Source organism: Stenella coeruleoalba (genome assembly GCF_951394435.1).
Source record: "Stenella coeruleoalba genome assembly, chromosome: 7".
NCBI classification, from domain to species: domain Eukaryota; kingdom Metazoa; phylum Chordata; class Mammalia; order Artiodactyla; family Delphinidae; genus Stenella; species Stenella coeruleoalba.
The window spans coordinates 122,499,973-122,521,239 of NC_137153.1; the positions used below are offsets into that span (position 1 = coordinate 122,499,973).

Genomic DNA, 21,267 nt, shown 5'->3' on the forward strand with positions numbered 1-21,267 from the left:
CAGGAAGGGTCACGGGGACGCCCCAGGCCTATTTATACAGTCTCTCGTGGTTAGGCATCTTAGACTTTCCAGCTTTTCACGGTTGCTTTAATGCATCTACATTTCTGGTTTAGAGATAAAGGCCCTTGTAATGTGGCTATATATGTTCCACGGGTAACAGGCCCTAAGACAAAGCAAGCAGACTTCCTAAGGGGAAGCAGGAACTCACAAGAGTGACCTTGGGGAAGAGGAGGGAGGGCCTCAGCCCTGACAAGGGGAAAACAGGCCCCACACACCACCCCCACATGCCGCAGGCTTCAAGGAGTTGCTGCGGGGCAGATGTTAAAAGGACCCTTTCTCCTTGTCCTGAAGTGGCCATAACTGGGAATTTTAAGGCTGATTCCTCACTGGAATCCTCAGGTTCTGCACCTCTGGGCCGGCGTCCCCCTCTTGCTCCATGGCTAAAAGTGAAACAAAAGAAGAGAGACTGGTTCCAAGGAGGGCACACGTTCCACCACCTCACGCTCACGTGCAAAGCAGTGTCTCCCAGCCCTTCCCCAGGTTCCTGTCCACGTTAAATTATGTTTCTATTGACAGGAAAACCCTGATGAAAAACTGTGTTCTCCATGGAGAGAAGCTCTTTTCACAAGCAATTGGAGCCCCTTCCCTCTCTGTAAATAGCCCTCGCGTGGCTGCCCAGGAACCTAGAACTGCAGCCAAGTCCCGGGCTCCTCTCCCAGCCAGTCAAGGGCCAGTGTGGGCAGCCGGGCAAAGGCCTAGTGCAGCAGGGATTTCCAGCACCTGGGGAGGGGTGCGTGGCCACTACAGGCTGTGAGCCAGACCCTCCCTAGTGGCCTGTGCACAGGATTTCCCCCGCAGTGCGGCTGAGCCCTGGAGGTGGGTGTGTTGGTCTGGGGTGTGGTGAACTTGAGGACCAGCTCTGCTCACATGGCCTCCGTGCCGCAGGGAGGAGCCCCGTCTAGGGCCTTCACCCTGTGGCTCCCAGGTCCCTTGGAAGGGCAACAGTAAGAGAGGGTTGTCTCTTCCGAAATCCCACCGGGAGAAGTCAGGGAGCAGAAGGTAGGTGCAGGGTCACCTGCATCTGCTCACTGGTCAAAGGTCCCTGCCGGCCCCGTGGGAAACCCTTTCTTCTCAGATGTCTCCTCAAGGACCAGCAACGCCTTGACCCCAGCTCTGCCGCCCAGCCCTGACCAGGGCGGTCTCCCCACGCCTCCCAGGCTTACAGGCGACAGAGCTCAAGGCCCCAGCACCTGCCACACAACCAAACCGCCTTCAGCTGCTGCACGTGCTCCACAGCGCAGGGGACGGGAGGGAAGGAGACAGAGCGCAGGAGAACTGGGGGGCCGGGGGCGGCGCGGTTGGGGTCATCGAGGTTAGGAAGATGGTGGTTAGGGGGGCGTGGAAGTTAGGGCGCAGGGCTGGAGAGCAGTGATTATGGGGCCGTCGGGTTGAGGGCAGTCAGGTTGGGGGGCGTTCAGCTGCAGGGGCATCGGGGTTGGGGGCAGTCGGGGTTGAGGGCAGTCGGGTTGGGGGGCGTCGAGCTGAGGGGCGTTGGGTTGAGGTCAGTCGGGGCTGGAGGCAGTAAGGTTGGGAGGCGTCCGGTTGGGGGCAGTTGGGTTGAGGTGCGTCACCGGCGACAGCCCTGTGGGGCAGTGTACGTCCCGACGATGCATGGGGGAGGGGATGGCTACCTCTGCTCACAGAACCGGACCCCCAGGTCTGCCACTTCGGGGCGCTCGGCTGCGACTCACCAGGATCGCGCGCTCCCGACGCCCGCGCTCCCGTCACTCCATCCTGACGCCCCGCCCCCGACACCCGGCACTCCCGTCGCTCCTCCCGAAGCCCCGCCCCTAACGTCCGCACTCACGGCGTCCGGCCCTGCGCCTCGAAGCTCCGCCCCCCACGGCCGCGCTCCTGACGGCCCGCCCAGAGGCGGGATCTCCCCGAGCATTGGCCATGCCCCCACAGGTCCCGCCCCCCCGCAGGGCCAAGGCTGCACATTGGACGCGTCGCAGCCAATCGGAGCTGCTCTTGCTCTGGCGCGGGGGGCCAGGGGGTGTCGGAAGCTGCAGTGGTCGCCGGAAGCAGAGCGCTGGGTTGCCGGGGTTCGCGTGGCTGTGCGCGGGAGTCGGAGGGCGTTCGCGTCGTTCGGGCCCCAGCATGGGCCTCCTGAGCGGGGCGGCTCGCGCCCTGGTGCGGGGCGCCGACCGAATGAGCAAGTGGACCAGCAAGCGGGGCCCGCGCACCTTCTACAAGAGCCGCGGCGCCAAGGGCATTGGCTTCCGGGGCCGCGACGGCAAGTTCGTGCAGGTCAAGGAAATGGTCCCGGAGCTGGTGGTCCCCGATCTGGCCGGCTTCAAGCTCAAGCCGTACGTGAACTACCGCGCCCCGGAGGGCACAGACGTTCCCCTGACGGCCAAGCAGCTCTTTCTGGAGACAGCGGCACCTGCTATCGAGAAGGACTTCAAGGCCGGGACTTTCGACCCTGAGCGCCTGGACAAGTACGGCTTTGAGCCCACGCAGGAAGGCAAGCTCTTCCAGCTGTACCCCAAGAACTTCCCGCGCTAGGAGCAGTCGGCGGCGGTCGGGTGTGCCTGCGACTGAGGACTTCGACCTATCCTCCTCGCTGAGCCTAGCTCCCGGGTGGCGGGTGGGGAGGCGTTGCCCTCGTTTAGCTTCTATTAAAGACCTTGGCTACCCTACAGTGTTGTTCGGGGCAGCTGGTCATTTTGAAAAGGAAAGTGTGACACGTAACAGGCTAGGGCGTAGTGACCGAGGCGACGTTCTGAGGTTCCAGCCAAACCAGAACCCCAACCAACAGGTTCTGCGAAGTAGGCAAGAACACGTGGCTTAGCTTGCAGGAGAAAGAGAATTCACAAGGCAGATCCAGCCACACGACAGCACTGGTTAATTCATCCCCCAAAATTCACCCCAAGGAACCACCAATGAGAATACTTATGGGTTCCAAAGCAGCTTATTTTGGGGAGTCAGGTGAGACAGCCCCCCTTGGGGTAAACCTAAAGATAAGGCCACACAGGAAGTTGATGCCAAACTCGTATTTCCCTAGTAATCTATAGTCTCCTTCCTCCTTGTGTTTTCCTGTTTCAGTGCATAATCCCTCAGATTCTCATTCTGTTTCATATTTAACTGACCCTTAAGTGAAATATCCTAAAATAAACTCTGGAGGAGGGTTCAACATTAACACATTCTGACCTGTACTGGCACACAGTGTTGCACCGTCAGAAAATAAGGAAGCAAAGGGTAGAGGCTTGTGTTTTCTAACTCGGAACACGTATCTGTTGTATTTATTAGTGGATGCTGAGGAGCTGACAAACTCCACAGTGGCCTATACTTCAACATCTGTTCCTTCCAGAGAGACAAGGAGGAACTGATCTATGGGAGTCAGATCAGTCACAAACCCAGTTATGTTTCTGGAGTTAAACCGTGTCCAGGTTTGGAAGCTACTTGGTTTACTGAAGCCGCAGTGAGGAAGTATGACTAATTCAGCATATGACAACGTATTTCAAGTTCATGACATGCTAAAGCAACTCAGAACGTGTATACACTTCCTTTTGCTTCTCTGCACAGGAGGCTGTACAAGCACTTCTGGTGTGGGAGTCGGAGGGCGCTCGCGTCGTTCGGGCCCCAGCATGGGCCTCCTGAGCGGGGCGGCTCGCGCCCTGGTGCGGGGGTCGGAGGGCGTTCGCGTCGTTCGGGCCCCAGCATGGGCCTCCTGAGCGGGGGCGGCTCGCGCCCTGGTGCGGGGGTCGGAGGGCGCTTGCGTCGTTCGGGCCCCAGCATGGGCCTCCTGAGCGGGGCGGCTCGCGCCCTGGTGCGGGGGTCGGAGGGCGTTCGCGTCGTTCGGGCCCCAGCATGGGCCTCCTGAGCGGGGCGGCTCGCGCCCTGGTGTGGGAGTCGGAGGGCGCTCGCGTCGTTCGGGCCCCAGCATGGGCCTCCTGAGCGGGGCGGCTCGCGCCCTGGTGCGGGGGTCGGAGGGCGCTCGCGTCGTTCGGGCCCCAGCATGGGCCTCCTGAGCGGGGCGGCTCGCGCCCTGCTGCGGGGGTCGGAGGGCGCTCGCGTCGTTCGGGCCCCAGCATGGGCCTCCTGAGCGGGGCGGCTCGCGCCCTGCTGCGGGGGTCGGAGGGCGCTCGCGTCGTTCGGGCCCCAGCATGGGCCTCCTGAGCGGGGCGGCTCGCGCCCTGGTGCGGGGGTCGGAGGGCGCTCGCGTCGTTCGGGCCCCAGCATGGGCCTCCTGAGCGGGGCGGCTCGCGCCCTGGTGCGGGGCGCCGACCGAATGAGCAAGTGGAGGCTATACAAGCACTTCTGGTGCCATGACATGAGCTTTTTTAATGTTCATATAAAACTACTTCTGGTGTTTTCAAGTAGCTTAAGAAAACCAAGCCACTCCTTTTAGTTAATACAAACAGTTGCTTAAATAAGTATGAAGAACTGAAAGTCAGAAACACAGGAAACTGACAAGACAGAGCTGGGAACCATGCCCCACCCACACCCTGCCCCCTGCTGCCACAGAATCACCATTTTGAAGGGCCCCAGCAGATAAGGCTTATTTAAGAGGCCAACAGCTTTTCTGACTGCCTACCTGGAGATTCCATGAGATGCACTGAGCCCTATACAGAAAACCTGCATGCAGCCAGAATGTCAGTGAGATGGTCTGAGGATACTTCATTCTCAGAAAAGGTAGACATACTCTTGGTTTTATTGGTGGAAATGGTCTTTACGATGTCAAGCCAAGTAACTTCCCTAGCTCAGCTGTTCTCCCACTTCCAGAGGTGAAGAACATGATCATAAAAGGAGCAAGTAGCTAGAAGGCTGGCGTCAGAGGTGGCTGCCTCCAGGTACTGGTCACAGTCACAGATCTCGACCCCCGAGGCATGCAGCCGGCCGCCGCTCTTCTCCTCTGCAAAGGGCTGGAGAGGACTCTGCAGCTTGCCTCCACTCTGGTGTTTGGTACCACCCTCTCCATCAGCATCAGCTAGACGCTCAAAACAGCGTGCTGGCGACTGGGCCGCAACTTTGAGGGTAGAGACTGGGTCTGCTGTTTTGGCTCCTGGGTCGCTGCCAGGAGAGGACCCCAAGCAGAATGACGGATGGGTCTGCGGCAAGCGGCGGAAGTAGAGCCAGGACCAGTCGACTCCATACACCAGCGAGCTGGGCAAGGTGTAGGACAGAGTGACTGGGCACACTTCCTGATTCTCCTCTGGAGGGAGACAGGAGGACATGGGGAACTTACCCGGGGTTGATCTCATCATCCCCACCCGATGGCCCTACCCACCCTCGAAGCGAGACGCTGTGCCAAGAGCAACCACTGTGTGTCACGCAGAGGACTATCAAGACGTGGACAGACAAGCAGAGAAGCACAGACCATCATCCTGCAGGGAATGCACTCTGTGTTCCTGAGAGAGGAGTCAGCCTGCACTACAGAGCTAACCCTAACGTGTACCCTAACCCTAACCCATACCCTAACCCTAACTCATGCCCTAACCCTAACCCATAACCTAACCTGTACCCTAACCCTAACCCTAACCCTACAGAGCTAACCCGTACCCTAACCCTACAGAGCTAACCCTAACGTGTACCCTAACCCTAACCCATACCCTAACCCTAACCCTAACCCTACAGAGCTAACCCGAACCCGAACCTGAACCCTTAGGACTCGGCAGAAGCTTCTCGTTAAGACTTAAAAGCAAAGGACAAGCGAGTGAGCCAAACGGAGGGAAAGGGGTGTATGAGAAGAAATAAAGGAACCGTAAGTGTGAAGCACAGAGGTGGAAAGACCCTGGCGTGTGTGAGGAACCACACATGAGTGGACGTGGCTGAGGTGTCATCAGGAACTGGCGACACGTCATAAGGGTCCCGTGATGCAGAGCTCAGCGTGCTGCATTAGAGAGTTTGGACTTGAGCTTGGAAAGGGAGTAACTCACTGAAGAGCTGAAGCGTGAGCAGCTTTCCTTATGGTGAGTTGCTATGGCAACTCTGAAGACAGAGGGCAGGACGGGCAAAGGCCCGGCCTTATTCTGGACAGAACATGGCTGAGAAAGTGTGAAAGTAATATGCGACCAGAAAAAGAAATGATGAGGTGTCACCAAACCTGAGATGGTCAAGGGTCCAGGGCAAGGCCGAGGCTGGCAAGAGCAGCCTCAGAAAACTAGTGGCCAGTGAGCTGGGGATGCGGGCTTAGAAAACTGTCACCAGCCGGAAGGCCCAGTGGCCGGCCATTCAGTCTTCACTTAGCCTGGATGCCACTGCCACCTCCCAAGTGCAGGGATCAGTGCCACTGCACTCTGAATTGTGATCGGAATCTGAATCACGACTAGAATAAGCAGTGATGCGGAAAGCCTGCAGCTGGCATCAAGAAACACACCAATGATACAACCAGGGCCCTGGAGATCCTCCTCCGTAACCCAGGGCTTTGCCTGAGCAGAGGCGGCTCCAGAGAGGAGCTGGACACCAAGCTTACCCTAGAGCGGAGGAGCTGGACACCAAGCTTACCCTGAGAGCAGAGAGGCGCCCTGGCACCAGCACCGAAGGAAGCTCCCAGGAGACCTCCCGCTCCATGGTGTGCACGCTGGGGTACCGGGAGGCGAGGGTCACTGGGACAATTAAGGCGCACTGTAGCCGTACATCCAACCAGTGGCAGCACCCGCTCGTGGCCCAGGTGGACACAGCAGCCTTCCTACCACACAGTAATACCACACAGCAACAGCACATCCACTACTCAGGTGCATGTGTAGCATGAACTGAACAACCATGCTGGGCAACAAGAAGTCGAAAAGTACTATAAAGTAGAAACAGTACAAGCAACACTCTGATCGCAGCGCAATAAAACAAACTTAATAATGTGGTCAAAATACGAAAAATTGCTTCCACCTACAAATTTTAGAAACTTCTACTAAACCACACTTGGGTAAAAGGGGAAATACAAACTCAAGTCATAGAATTTCTTCATAAAAATGAAAGTGAAATTACTACATATCAGAACCTAACAATGTGCTTAAATCAGAGAAAAATTCAGACATAAAAACACTCAATACAAAGCAATAAAGATAAGTGAATTGTATTCCCAACTCAAAATGCTAGAAAAAGAATACAGGAGGCACAAGGAGAGAAACAACAAAGATAAAAGGAGAGGTTGATGAGGTGGAGAACAGAAACCACCGGACTATAATAAAAAAGTAAAACCCTGCTTCTTTAAAAGAAGTAAAATATACATGCTAGTAACTAACCTAATTAAGGAAAAAGACATAAAAAATATTGTATACTTGCATAAGTATACAAAGTAAAACATGGTAAAGGGGAAATAACTATTAGAGAAGAAATTTTTTTTTTTTAAATCCAAGTAACTTTACACATCTTTGGGCAAATAAATTTCAAAATGTAGATGAAATGAATAGCTGCCTGGGAAAATACAGTTCAAAACTGACCCCAGGCCTTCCCTGGTGGGCCAGTGCTTAAGACTTCACACTTCCACTGCAGGGGGCGGGGAAGATCCCACATGCCGCCTGGCATGGCCAAAAAAAAAAGAAGAAAGAAAAAAGAAAACAAAATTGACCCCAGTAGAAACATATAGCATAAACAACCAACTTCCATAGAAAAATATAGAGAAAGTTAACACAGAACCATCATTCAAAAATACATCAGGCCCAGACAGTCTCACAGGAGATTTTTTTTTTACCAAATCTTGAATGAAAAGATAATCCAAATGGCATATAAATTGTTCAAGAGAAAATGAAGAAAAATTTTCACACTTTTGGTTTTGATTCTCACATGAACCAAACATAATGCTGCTAAATAGCACAGAAGAAAGTCTGTGTCTCCTTTGAACGTTAATGCAAGTCCCCAGTAAGGTGCCGCCAGAGCCCAGTACCGCGCTGGAAAAACAACACACCTTCCAAAGACACACAGATGGCCGAAAGGCACGTGGAAGGACGCTCAACATAACCAATCATCAGAGAAACGCCAATAAAAACCCCAATGAGATACAACCTCACACCTGTCGGAATGGCCATCATCAAAAGACCACAAATAACAAATGTCAGTGAGGATGTGGAGAAAAGGGGACCCTCCTACACTGTCGGTGGGAGTGTAAACTGGTGCAGCCACTGTGGAAAACAGTGTGGAGGCTCCTCAGGAAATAAAATAAAACTAACTACTGTATGATCTGGCAATGCCACTGCTGGGTACCTATCTGAAGAAAATGAAAAAATTCGAAAAGATACATGCACCCCAATGCTCACAGCAGCATTATTTACAACTGCCAAGATATGGAAGCAACCTAAGAGTCCATCAACAAATGAATGGATAAATAAGATGTGATGTATATATACAGCGGAATATTACTCAGCCATAAAAAAGAATGAAATTTTGCCATCTGCAACATGGATGGACCTGAAGGGTATTATGCTTAGTGAAATAGGTCAAAGAAAGACAAATACTATATGATATCACTTATATGTAGAATCTAAACTATAAAACAACTAGTGAATATAACAAAAAAGAAACAGATGTAGAGAACAAACTAGTGGTTACCAGTAAGGGGAGGGAGGGGGGAGGGGCAAGATAGAGGTAGGGGATTTAAAGGTACAAACTATTATGTATAAAATCAATACACTACAAGGATATATTGTACAGGGACTTCCCTGGCAGTCCAGTGGGTAAGGACTCTGTGCTTCCACTGCAGGGGGCATGGGTTCGATCCCTGGTTGAGGAACTAAGATCCCACATGCTGTGGCCAAAAAAACAAAACAAAAACAAGAAAAGGATATATTGTACAGCACAGGGAATATAATCAATATTTTATAATAACTATAAACAGAATATAACCTTTAAAAACTGTTAACCAGTATATTGTATACATAAAACAAAATACTGTAAATCAACTATACCTCAGAAAAAGTTTCTGACAACTAAAATAAAACAAAACCATAAGCAAGTGGGATTTGCTCCAGGAATATATTCCATATTAGGAAATCCATAAACAAAATTTACCATATTAATATATCTAAGGAGAAAAATAATACAGTTCAATAGATGTTATAAAAGCATTTAACAAAAAAGTCAACAATTCCTGATTTAAAAAAACACTCACGAAAACAGGACTGATGAATACTAAGCACACACATTAGCCCTTATATATCATCAAACCAAATGGCAACCAGCAGGGACCCTACCAAGGTCAGGAATAGGGCTTCCCTGGTGGCGCAGTGGTTGGGAATCCGTCTGCCAGTGCAGGGGACCCGGCTTCGAGCCCTGGTCCGGGAAGATCCCACATGCCGCGGAGCAGCTAAGCCCATGCGCCACAACTACTGAGCCTGCGCTCTTGAGCCCATGCACCACAACTACTGAGCCCATGCACCCTAGGGCCCATGTGCCACAAATACTGAGCCCGCGTGCTGCAACTACTGAAGCCTGCATGCCTAGAGCCCGTGCTCCGCAACAAGAGAAGCCACTGCAATGAGAAGTCCGCGCACTGCAACGAAGGGTAGCCCCCGCTCGCCGCAACTAGAGAAAGGCCGCACGCAGCAACAAATGCAGCCAAAAAAAAAAAATTGAAAAAAAACAAAAACAAGCAAACAAAAAAAGCAACTGATGGGATGCAGTGAAAGCAGAGCCTAGAGGGCAACTGATCACTGTAAATCCTATGCTTAGAAAGAAGCAAGTTTGCAACTTGTTTTACAGCGAGAACTGTCAGAGCACATTCATGTGATAAACAGAAATGACGCAGTAGACGGAGGACTGAAGATTCAGAAGACGAAGCCCTTGAGAACAGCCAGTACAGGGGACACTGACCTTGGAACCATGATGGGAGGCGCCTATAATCCCTTGTTTGTACAGAGGAGGGGGACGGGAGATCACGAGGGATGCGTGAGGCGGGGAGCGCAGGGGGTGGGGGTTTAAGAAAAGAAAACGTGGAACAGCCCTGACGGTGAAGAATCACTGGCTACAGAAAGGTCAAGGTTTGCCTGACAAGGGACCCACGGTAGCATAAACTTGCGGTGAGATCACGCTGCATGGCTGTTTCCCTCAGCCACGTTCTGTGGCTCAGGCATAAGCAGACTGGGGTTACCAGTGCTAGATTCTGCCCAGAGGGTACGAGGAAGCAGCAAGGGGAAGAGTTTAACGATGTTTGGAACACAAGGCCGTGGAGCCTACGCTGTCCGCAAGCAGGGAGACTTGGCAGAAGGTGGGACAAGGATGGTTAGGAAAGCGACCAGTGGTTAACACCTCTGGTGGAGAGGTCCCAATAGGGCCAGCAGACTGCTGAATGCAGAAGGTGCCAAAACAATTGAGATGGTCAGGGAAGAACCACGGTTAGAGAGCAGCACGCTTGAAACCGAGATTCTGAAGTCGGCAGACTTACAAATCATGGCAAGGCCTACGGGGAGACCCTGGGAACGCGTGGAGGCTGCAGAAGAGCTTGGTGCAGCAAAAGCAGGCAGGAAACTGGGAGCCCCGCCCCAGGCCCCCACTCACCTATGGCCTTTTGGCAGCTGAAGATCGTGAAGCCACCGTGCATACACGCTGCCAGGAGCAGGTGCGAGTGGAAAGGGTGCCACTTGAGCCTCCACACCCCGCCCTGCACAGGCATGTCCGCCAACGGCTCCTTCATGCTCCGAGTGTCCCAGAGAAGAACGTGCTCGTCGTAGCTGAAACCCATCGACCGCAGAGAGCGTGCAGGAGAGCAAGGCCCCGGGGCAGCAGGGGTCACCTCCCGGAAGACCCGGCCCACTTCCCCTCCAGGACTCGGTTCCCTTCCCAAACCCCGACGCCCGCGCTCTGGGTGGAGAGTTGGCCCAGTCGAGCATCACAGTGGCCAACAGCAGGGAAGGAAGCGACGGTGCAGGAGGAACCCATGCGCACGGACCCTAGGGGGCTCACCTTCCCGTGGCCAAGATGTTCTCGCGATGGGGGCTGCTCTGGATGCTGCACACGCCCGTGGAGTGTCTGAGAGCGAAGGGTGAGCCTGAGCAGAAGCCCGGCAGCGCTGCTCCGCCCGCGGGCAGGGAGGGCTGCCCCCCACGCCGAGCACCGGCCCCCCGGTGACGTACCTCCTGCTTGTGAACACGGATGTGCCAGGGGTCCTGGTGTCCCAGCCTTTCAGAAGGCCATCGTCCCCACCTGCATGGAAACCGAAAGAGCCACTGATGAGGACGGGCACTGATGGCCATTTCTCAGGGACTGGGTTTATGTCTGTGAGGAAATTCCCACGGGTGGCTTTTCTCGGGTTTCAGGCTGCCACAGGCAGGGGAGCCCCAGAAACAGTCACCCCTGTGCTGTAACCGTGTCTTCAGACACCTGCAGGGAAAGACAGAGGCTACACCCGTAGGAAAAGGCAGACCTATGGGGGCAGAATGACCAGGTCACACAAGACTCAACCCTTCGGGCTCCTGATGCCAGGAACCAGAGTGGCCCCGTCGAAGTGCTCCGAACAGACCTGCGTGCAGGAGGCATCAGACAGGGAGGCTCTGTAAGGTTCTGGAACCTTTGACACACCGCCATGTGTTTTAAAGAGAAATGCCCTTTGTAACCTTACAGTAAAAGAGCCCTGTGCTTGTTTGGGGGAAACTGAAAGGATAGAAAGAACGAGGGAGCTGGTGCCCTGACCCACAACCAGTCTTTGAAGAAAAGCAACATCAACAATAGAATGTCATGGTATCTCGAGGGAAAAGGGGAGAAACACTGAAGAGGAAGACCTACAGAGAGGACAAAAAGGAGCAAAAGAACAACCACGTCTGCCTGAAACTCCATCCGTCCATCATCTACCACCCACCCACCCACCCACCCATCCACCCATCCATCCACCATCCATCCACCACCCACCCACCCATCCACCATCCATCCACCACCCACCCACCCATCCACCATCCATCCACCACCCACCCACCCATCCACCACCCACCCACCACCCACCCACCCACCTATCCACCACCCACCCATCCACCATCCATCCACCACCCACCCACCCACCTATCCACCACCCACCCACCCACCCATCCACCACCCATCCTCCATCCACCCACCCATCCACCATCCATTCACCTATCCATCCACCACCCATCCACCATCCATCCATCCACCCATCCATCTACCACACACCCACCCACCCATCCACCACCCATCCACCATCCACCCACCACCCATCCACCATCCACCACCCATCCATCCACCCATTCATCCACCACCCATCTACCCACCCACAGGTACTTACTGAGCACACTACAAATCCCTGTATCAGACAAAACGGATGTGGGATGAACATGATCTATGACAAGGTGGGTCAGCAGAGTCAGTCCATCCAGGCACTGAGCCTGTGTGTGAGCCTCAGATACAAGCTACCATTGTGTGGCAAACCTGTGAGGAGAACCTGTGTGGCTTCTTTACACAGCGGCCTCTCCTCTTTCTCTCACACTCCACATTTGCTCCACCAGGAAATCCTATTGATCGACCTTCACACCAAGCAGTCTTCCCACTTCTCCTCCTCTCCACTGCTCCCACCTTAGCCTGAGTCATTCTCATACCTCACCTGCATGGCAGGTCTCCAGCCTAGAACCTCACCCCCTTGCAATCTATACTCAACATATTAGCTGAAGGGGTCCTCTTAAATTTTTTTTTAATTTATTTTTAAAATTTATTTATCATTATTATTATTTTTTGGCTGCGTTGGGTCTTCGTTGCTGTGTGCAGGCTTTCTCTAGTTGCGGCGAGCAGGGGCTACTCTTCATTGCGGTGCGCGGGCTTCTCATTGTGGTGGCCTCTCTTGTTGCGGAGCAGGGGCTCTAGGTGCACGGGCTCAGTAGTTATGGCACACGGGCTTAGCTGTTCCGCGGCATGTGGAATCTTCCCGGACCAGGGCTCGAACCCATGTCCCCTGCATCGGCAGGCAGATTCTTAACCAGGGAAGTCCCAGATCCTCTTAAATTTTAAAATGTAAGTCGGAAAATGTCATTCCTCTGTTCAATATCCTACAATGGCTTCATTCTACTCCGAGCAAAAGCCCAAGGCCCCCCTGCGGCCTGCAAGGCCCCGTGCCCTGTCTCTGTGACTCCTGACCTTGCCTTCTCTATCCTACTGCTCACTCATGTCATTCTGGCCATACTGGCCACTCGCTACTCTGAACACACCAGTCTCTATAATGCGAAAATCTGCACCTGCTTGCAGCACCTGATGCCCTCAGCCTGTCCTAGCTTTCTTCTTCCCAAAGCCCTTGTCACCTGCAGTGCATAGTACGCCTAGCATTCACTGTCCATCTCCCCACAAGCGACGGAAGTGCGATGAAAGCAGAGACTGTTGTCCCTTGCTCACGGATGCCTCCTGAACCCCTAGGACAGTGCTTGGCACGTAGTAGGTGCTCAGTAGATGCTTGTTGGATGAATGGATTGGTGTTGAATTATTGAATCACTGTCCTACTACACCCTTGCTCTGAATTAGCTAAGCCTCAAGATAGAAGAACTAATCTACAAATGAGAGCTCAAAAAATTAAATCTTTATCGTTCTCCCTGAGTCTGTTCAAGGATGTGACAACAAAAACCCCAGAAAGGATCCTCTCTCAGGCGAAAAGAAGCATTAAACACAAAATCATAATCAGGATGAGCGGGACTTCCCTGGCAGCCCAGTGGTTAAGAATCTACGCTTCCAATGCAGCGGGCTCAGGTTCGATCCCCGGTCAGGGAATTAAGATCCCGTAGGCTGCACAGCGTGGCCTAAAAAATTAATCGATTGATTGATTAATTTTTGAAAAGAAGAAGAGAAAACCAACAAGACACAGACTCAGAGGAGCAGTGAGCGGACAGAGATGTGTGATTTGGGTGAGCAGACCTTGTCCTGGGCCGGGACATTAGGCAGGCACAGGTATGTGACAGGGCAACACAGGGAGTATGGGGCTCAGCTGGAGACCCGCGGAGTAGGCGCTGGGAGCATCCCTGCACAGGCGCTGCAGTGCTGGCAAGACAATGCAGAAAAGCTCAGGAAACAAGGTCTGGTTAAACACAGTGTTTGTGGAAGAGACACAGTAACTGAAGTCAGGAGAGCAGCAGTGCGGAGCGAGAGGGAGACCCACACAGAGGTCAGAGGACGTGAACCCTTTGTGCGGAGGGAAAGGAGCCCACAAAGCAGAAGGAAGAGAAGCCAGAGAAAGAAGGGGAGAGTCCAGATGGCATGGCGTTGATGACCCAGGGAAAAGAATGTGCGGGGAGCGAGGGGTCGGGCACGTGAACACCGCTGAGAGGCCAAGACGAGGCTGACGTGCTCCCTGGACTGGGCACCACAGCTGTCCCTCAGGGCCTCAGCAGGAGCTTCTGGGGGCCCAGTGAGATTGTGCAGCATCCTGACAGGCCAGCAGAACAGCCCTGCAGCCCTGGCCTCCCCGTCTCGCCCTGGAGCTCAGAACACTACCAGCAACTGGACGCAGAAAGGGATACGGGTGCAGATGGTTTCTTGCCTCTGCAAATTCAGCAGCTCCTCTTCTGTCTTCTCTCAGAGACCCATGCCCTCCCCTGCCGCGAGCGTGAAAGGAGCTGACCTGAACGACCTCGTTCCCACGTCAGCATCCCGCTGCATACACACCACTCTCAGTACCAGGAAGTCAACCCTCTCTCTCTCACGCTTCCCTTTCCCTAGGAAGATAAACTACTCCAAAAGGGAACAGACAAGCCTGAAATGCATGACGAGTCACTACCGGACCCAAAGTACCAGGTGGAGAGCAAGGAGTTCCGACTGGATTTCCGAGTGTGAGAAGGAGCATCCAACACTCAGAGCGAGGGCGGGGGCGGCGGCTCCCAGGGGGCGGCTCCAACACGGGGGCCACCAAGACCCTGCAGTGCCTGCAGCAAACTGCACGTCACTCTCCGAGGAGCAGCTAAGTGAGCACCAACTACAGCTTTTGCCCCAGAAAACAGACTCTCCAAGAAGGTCCTTGAGATCCCAACGTGGCCAGAATCACGCCCTTGGCCCGTGCCTCCTCTGCAAATCTCCAGAGGGGCGCCCAGCGGAGCAGTACCGACCTGAATACACGACTTCCGTCTGCCAGTAATCGAAAGCAGCAACCCAGGCCTCCAAGCGATGGGCCTGCCACGCGCCCACGGCCTGCATCCCCGGCCCTGCCTGGTGCGCCTGCAGGAGATGCAGCTGCCCACTGGAGTCGCTGCCGACGATCTTCAAGGGCTGGCCACTGGCCCTGGACACAGGGAAGCAGTGGGGAAATCTGGCTGAAATACATCCACTGACCCAAGCTCATCGCCTCTTCTGGCTCCCAACCAGTGACGCTTTATGGCCCCAAGACCTGTCACAGAGAGGCTCTCCAGGCCTGGTACGGGGACACACTTCTTAAGAGGCTTGCCTGGGCAGAGACCGAAGCTGCCAGTAGCCTGCCAAAAGAAACCAGGGTCAGCTTCCCCCGATGAAAACACTCTTTCTAGGTGAGGACTGGCAGTGATTCTCCCAGGCTTGGGGAGCCGCAGTCAAGGCTAGCACAAGGCGGCTTTCCTTCTCTCTTGCGTGAAAATACGAAGGGACCCTCAGAGGAAAGACTCAGGCCCGTCACCGCTGGCCCTCACCTTCCGGCTTTCCCAGTGGACCAGTCCAAGGACAAGGCCAGACACTGCTTTTCCAGGGCAAAGTGGGAGAACGGCTGTAGTGTGTGAGAGTTCTGCTGGAGAGAAAAGAACGCCATCAGAGAGGAACAGCCCCGGAACCCTGAGGAGACTATTCTCCTGGCTTGGGTATGCCATGCTTCCCTCATCTACTCGGTGAACAACGTGTGTCAGTCACTCACAGCAGAACCTGAGGACAGGGACTTCCCTGGTGGCACAGTGGTTAAGAATCCACCTGCCAATGCAAGGGACACAGGTTCGAGCCCTGGTCCGGGAAGATCCCACATGCCGTGGAGCAACTAAGCCCGTGCGCCACAACTACTGAGCCTGCGCACCTAAAGCCCTCGCTCTGCAATAAAGACAAGCCACCACAACGAGAAGCGTGCTCGCAGCAACGAAGACCCAACGCAGCCAAAAAATAAATCAAAAAAAAAAAAAAAGAACCTGAGGACACTGCAGACGGCCCAGGCCCTCCAGAAGCGCTCACACCTGAAGGAGGACTTTCCCACACATGTGACCCCAGGGGAAGCAGGTCTCTGCTTCTCAGACCCGTCGCTGTCCAAGCCCTCCTGGAGACTACTGCAGGCTCCAGGGAGCACTGCTGGTGCGGGTTCCCCACTGCCCAGGCCTCCAGGGACAGAGCTAAGGAGAACTTCCCTCTGATTCTCTTTCAGAAGCCACAGCTTGCCATTAAAATGCTGTTTCTCTTTTCTGAGGTCTAAGTTTTACTATCTAAGCAACCTAGACAGCGCTCAACTCCATCAACAGGGTTCCAGCAGCTGTATCCTCTCTTGGGTTTACCTGTTCCTGCCTCCAGCTCTGGTTCTAGATATCCTCCTCAGATATTTCTTCCCTCTCTCCTAAGACAGGGCTGCTGCTCTCAGCTGGCCTGAAGCAAGGACCTTGCTGTACAAGCCCTCAGGTGCTGTGAATCCAAGGCCAGCTGGACCTCTGCTCCAGTCCCACTTGCAGCACCTACATTAGAGTGGGTCCCCCCACAGACAGGGCACGGTCTGTGGGCTGTTTCCTTCAACCCACTATATGCCTTCCCTGTCCCCTCCCTCCCCCAACACGTGGTCATTTTACAAATGCACGGTACAGGATCACTGTCAGATGCTTGGGAAAATACGTGTAGGAATCACGTGCTCCCCTAATTATCAATGAGAAACACCACTTTTACCCAGTAAACGCGCTGCTCTTCTTAGCCCCAGCATCATCAACCCAGGATGCTGGCCCAGGCTTTCCTTACAGGACTTTCAGGTCCACTGACAGCCCCTCTGCTGATGACACACAAGGTGTCCTCCCCTTGGAGTTAGATACAGAACCCAGTAACTCAAAATAGACCGTGTGCTACCTTGGAATGTTTTATGGTAAAGTTCACCGTTGAACAGAAACTACCCTAGAAAAATGTTTGCATCAGCACAGCCTCCCTCCCAAACTCCCTCCATCCAGGTTCCTTCCACCCTCCACTAAGCCTGGCCCCAGTCACTGACCTCGGATCGCACCAGGCGGAGTAGCTCTATGGACCCAGAAGCGTCTGCCACTCCCAAGAGCGCATGGCCGGCCACCGCGATGTGGCACCTGAGGAGATAACGCACGTGCGGGTCACAACACAGGATGTGCTGGAGTACAGGGGAACACTATACGCCCCAGTAACTCACTGTTTACATTGCAGCTCCAGGGAATTCCCTGGCGGTCCAGTGGTTAGAACTCTGCGCTTTCACTGCCGAGGGCCCAGGTTCGATCCCTGTTCGGGGAACTAAGATCCCACAAGCCGCGCAGCACGGCCATAAATAAATAAGTGTACTTATTTCAGCTCCAAAACCAGGTTGGAGCCTACAGTTCTGTTCCAACAAGATCACTCAGCTTAGGAAGCAGAAAACTAGCCTCACTTCCCAGACTGACAGTACCTGTAGGGCTTGGAAACTGAAAAAGGAAACGAGCCCCAAGTCTACAGCATCCTCCAAGTGCCAACAGGCAGGCAGGCAGCACAGTAAAGAAATGAACCCAAACTTCAGACACTTCCCCGTCCTGTTGCATGCTGTCAGGCATCAGGCTCCTCTGACCAAACAATTAGGTACTCATGACAAATTCCAAGCAAGGGGAACGGTTATCAAAGTTGTACCATTTCATGTCCAGGATCGCCGAAGTATCTCTTCTTTGCACCTCAACCAGGGGGCAAGGAGAGCTGTCCTCATTGAAACTATACAGGTAGAGACGACCCAAACGAATTTGAGGCTCATCAACATCCAGTCCACTCTACAAAAAATGCAAATGTGTTCTCTGATTACCTTAATAAATACTGAGGAACCCAAGGGAGGGAAAAGGGACTGAGGGAAAGAAGAGGTTTGCCAAGACTCCGGACCTCTGCCTGGAAGCAGCACCGATGATTTTCTGAGCTGGAGAAACGTCTCTTCTCTTGTACATGATTAGTGAGTAGGTGGATAAACCCTGCTGGACCCAGGATGGGATGCTCCTTCTAAATGGGCCAATAGGCAGGAGCTACAGTTAGGGTCCCCACAGGACACAGTTTGCCTGGGAGAGTCCTGGCTTAGGCCTGTTGCTCCAGTGCCACTGTTCACTCTTAAAACTATCCTGGTTTGGATCTGCATAGCTAGATGCCTTCAATAGATTACGTACAGCTCCTATGAAATCCCATTTTCTCTTTGCTCTAGACTTCATCCATAACCTTGACGACGCCTGCAGAGAGACGACATCCCGCTTTCAGGATGCCCTGTCTATAACCTACATTCTGGCCACAAGGCCAAGGTCGCATCCACACCTCCTGAACGACTCCACACAAGACTTTTCCCTTTCAGCCTCCCCTGCAGCAGATCACAGAGATCTCAAAGCCTGTGGTCGGCTCTGCCTCTCAAGACACTTTTCTCGCCCTTCTTGAGAGAGGAGTTCGAGTCTGGGGCTTTAGGTGCTCGGGAAATGCCACCTGAGATCGCAGACCTGCAAACCCACGGTGAAGACCTCCCTAGGCCACGATGGCCCCGCGCACCTTGCCCTCCGGGTCGGCGGGCTGGTCCTCCGGCTTCCGCAGCTGGTAGGTGCCGCACGCCAGCAAGTGCCTGCAGCCCTCCAGCGGGCACCACTCCACCGAGTCCACGGTGTGCTCCGTGTCCACCGCCTGCAACAGCCGGACGCGACTGCCGGCCGCCCAGCATTCGGATAAGGACGCGGCGGCGACCGGGGTGGCGGACAGCGGGCGGCGGAGAAGTGAGGAAGCCAGGCTGACAGCAGGGTCCCCTAGCCCGCGTCGCCAAGAAGGTGCACAGCCCAAGGGGCGGTACTTCTCCCACTTCCGCCGTCGTCCCTATGACTCCTTCCGGGGAGGGACTTCCGGCCCCCGTGGACGCCAGCGTGAGGCAGAGATCTCACGCCCCCTGCCGGCCGGCGGGCCTCGACAGAGCCCAGCTCGCCTGCCGTGGCGGCGAGACGCGGGCCTGGGAGGGGACAGCCGAGCGTCCAGCACAGAGTCACGGGCGAGCTGAGCTCTGAAGGGGGAGCAGAGGAGAGCGCGGCATGGAGGTGGGGTGTGCAAAGGGCTTGGGCGTCCAGGGAGCAGAGTCCAGGGTCTGACCCAAAAGGGCTGGGCCTGGGCTGCCCTCCCTCTCCCTGGTCATGTCCACCCCCAAGGAGCTGCCCATAGGGCAGTAAGTGCGGCGCACCGGTGGGCGCACATGTGCCTGACTGGACAGCAGAGAAAGGAGACAGGGTCGACCACAGGGCCCCGAGCACGGGTGGTGGACAGGAAGGTGGACAGAAGGCATGGAGAAGAGCCAGCGTCTAAGCCCCAGCGGCAGGGGTCTGTGCGCCAGTTAGATTTAGATGAAGGGGAGGACACCCAGCACAGCCACGATCTGATTTGGTAAACCAGGTATGTGCCGACAGCATTCAATAAAGTCAGTGAACTCTACAGAACACGTTTGGGGAAGGCAAGTGTCTGATATTGTTATGGATTGAATTGTGTCCGCAAAAAAGATAGGTTGAAGTCTTATCTCCGGTACCACAGAATGTGACCTTTGGAAACAGGGTCTTTAGTAACAGAAGTAATCCAGTTAAAATGAGGTCATTAGGATGGCCCTAATCCACTATGACTGGCATCCTTAGGAAGGGGAGGTGTGGTCTGTTAGACACCAACGGAAGACAAGACAATGTAAAGACTGGTAGGTCTCTATGAGGCAAGGACCGCCTGAGGCTGCCGGAAGCTGGGAGAGCCTGGAACAAACCTTCCCTAGAGCCTTCAGAGGGAGCATGGCCCTGCCCACACCTTGATTTGAGAATTCTGGCTTCTAGGACCTAGACCATACATTGTTTTCAGCCACCAGCTTGAGATAATTTGTTATGGCAGCTCCAGCAAATGGGACAAGACAAATCCACATGGCTACCTGGGTAGTCAGCCTGTGGTTTTTAAAGTGGATTCTATCACTAGAAATACAGATACCAGTCAGCAGCTCAGATGGCAGCTGAAGCAGAGAAGCAGAAAAGTTGGTCAGGAAGCCACAGGACAGCCTGAAATGGCTGAGCCACACATCTTGATTTGATCTGGTACAAAAGGCAGTCAGGCCAAGCAGCCCCCTACACCTCGCTCCAAACAGGTAAGAAACATGGCCCACGTTTTAACCATGAATGAATGCTGAACTTTCAGACGCTCTCCGATGTGTGCCTACAAAAATTAAGAGGTTCGGGGCCTTTAGAAGAGAAAAGAAACCAGGGGCTGGGTATCAAATAAAGAACAAGGGAAGCAAAGGGGAATAAAAACACTGTGTGGACCCTGGGGCAGCTTCACGAGGGCATCCACTCCAGGAGACTTGATATGAGCAAACCCTAGGCCCCCATGGCCACCACCCTCTTAGCTCCAGCCCAGACTCAAAGAGTCTCTAACAAGTAGGACAAGACACAGCACCATCAGGAGGGGACAGCCAACTAAACTACAGCACCAGCTCCTGCAGCCACGTTGGACAGCTATCCCCAGGTCAAGGCTATTCCAGATGAGCCATGAGCCACGGCGGCAAGCACCCGGGATCAGGACCCAGCGTGGCATCCTATGGGTCGGCCGACACTCTGGCACTTCCCTTTCAATGTAATTTTCCAAGGAATAGCTGATCACAAGACAGTCCTGGTCAGGAAACGTAAAAAGCCCGGAGGGCCGACCTGGCCGCTCCCCAAAGGACACAGGCAAGACACACAGCCTGTAGCCCAGGGCCTCCTCATCCCAGGAGCCTGTTTTTAAAAGCAGACTGAGCACACTCAGGGCCCCATGCCTGGAAGACTACCCAAACCTCAACACGCTGGTCTACACCGGATTCCCCACCCCCATGGGCCTGGCCAGAGCTGGCCTCTGAATTGGGAGTCGTCCTGTCCCTGGGAACGTCCCGAGGGCTCGGGCCAGCTGTGGTCAGTAGGACAGTCTCTCAGGATCACATAGCCTCTCCTCTGACAGCTTTCTGAGCCCCCACTGGTGCTCAACCTGGGGTCTGGGGGAACCCGGAACAAAAAACCCCAACCTGGAAGAGGCACCACAGCTGACCTGCACGGTAGCAAGGTCTTCTCAGCAAAAACCCGTGTGGGCACGTGGAGTCCCTTCACCTGCAGAAAACCCCTCCCTCGGGGTTGGAACTGAGCCTTCCCTCCTGCTCCCCGCATATTGCTA

General features: G+C 54.2%; 2 protein-coding genes across 3 annotated transcripts; one reads left to right on the forward strand and one right to left on the reverse strand.

Moving 5' to 3' along the window:
• Nucleotides 1–1,929: 1,929 nt before the first annotated feature.
• Nucleotides 1,930–2,702, forward strand: MRPL41 (mitochondrial ribosomal protein L41). The gene has a single exon (XM_079927437.1). It carries the CDS (start codon nucleotides 1,957–1,959, stop codon nucleotides 2,566–2,568), a length of 612 nt encoding a protein of 203 aa, XP_079783563.1. The 5' UTR covers nucleotides 1,930–1,956; the 3' UTR covers nucleotides 2,569–2,702.
• Nucleotides 2,703–4,210: 1,508 nt separating this feature from the next.
• Nucleotides 4,211–18,621, reverse strand: DPH7 (diphthamide biosynthesis 7). Of its 2 annotated transcripts, none has more exons than XM_079928069.1 (9): nucleotides 18,613–18,621; nucleotides 17,731–17,864; nucleotides 17,099–17,186; nucleotides 15,570–15,664; nucleotides 15,018–15,190; nucleotides 11,067–11,136; nucleotides 10,897–10,962; nucleotides 10,492–10,664; nucleotides 4,211–5,218 (listed from the first exon to the last, which is right to left on the reverse strand). In XM_079928069.1, exons 2-9 carry the CDS (start codon nucleotides 17,736–17,738, stop codon nucleotides 4,767–4,769), a joined length of 1,125 nt encoding a protein of 374 aa, XP_079784195.1. In that variant the 5' UTR covers nucleotides 17,739–17,864; nucleotides 18,613–18,621; the 3' UTR covers nucleotides 4,211–4,766. The 2 variants fall into 2 exon arrangements, with proteins under 2 accessions (XP_079784195.1, XP_079784196.1); XM_079928070.1 differs by having other exon boundaries at nucleotides 4,212–5,218; nucleotides 15,570–15,661.
• Between the last annotated feature and the right edge of the window lie 2,646 nt (nucleotides 18,622–21,267).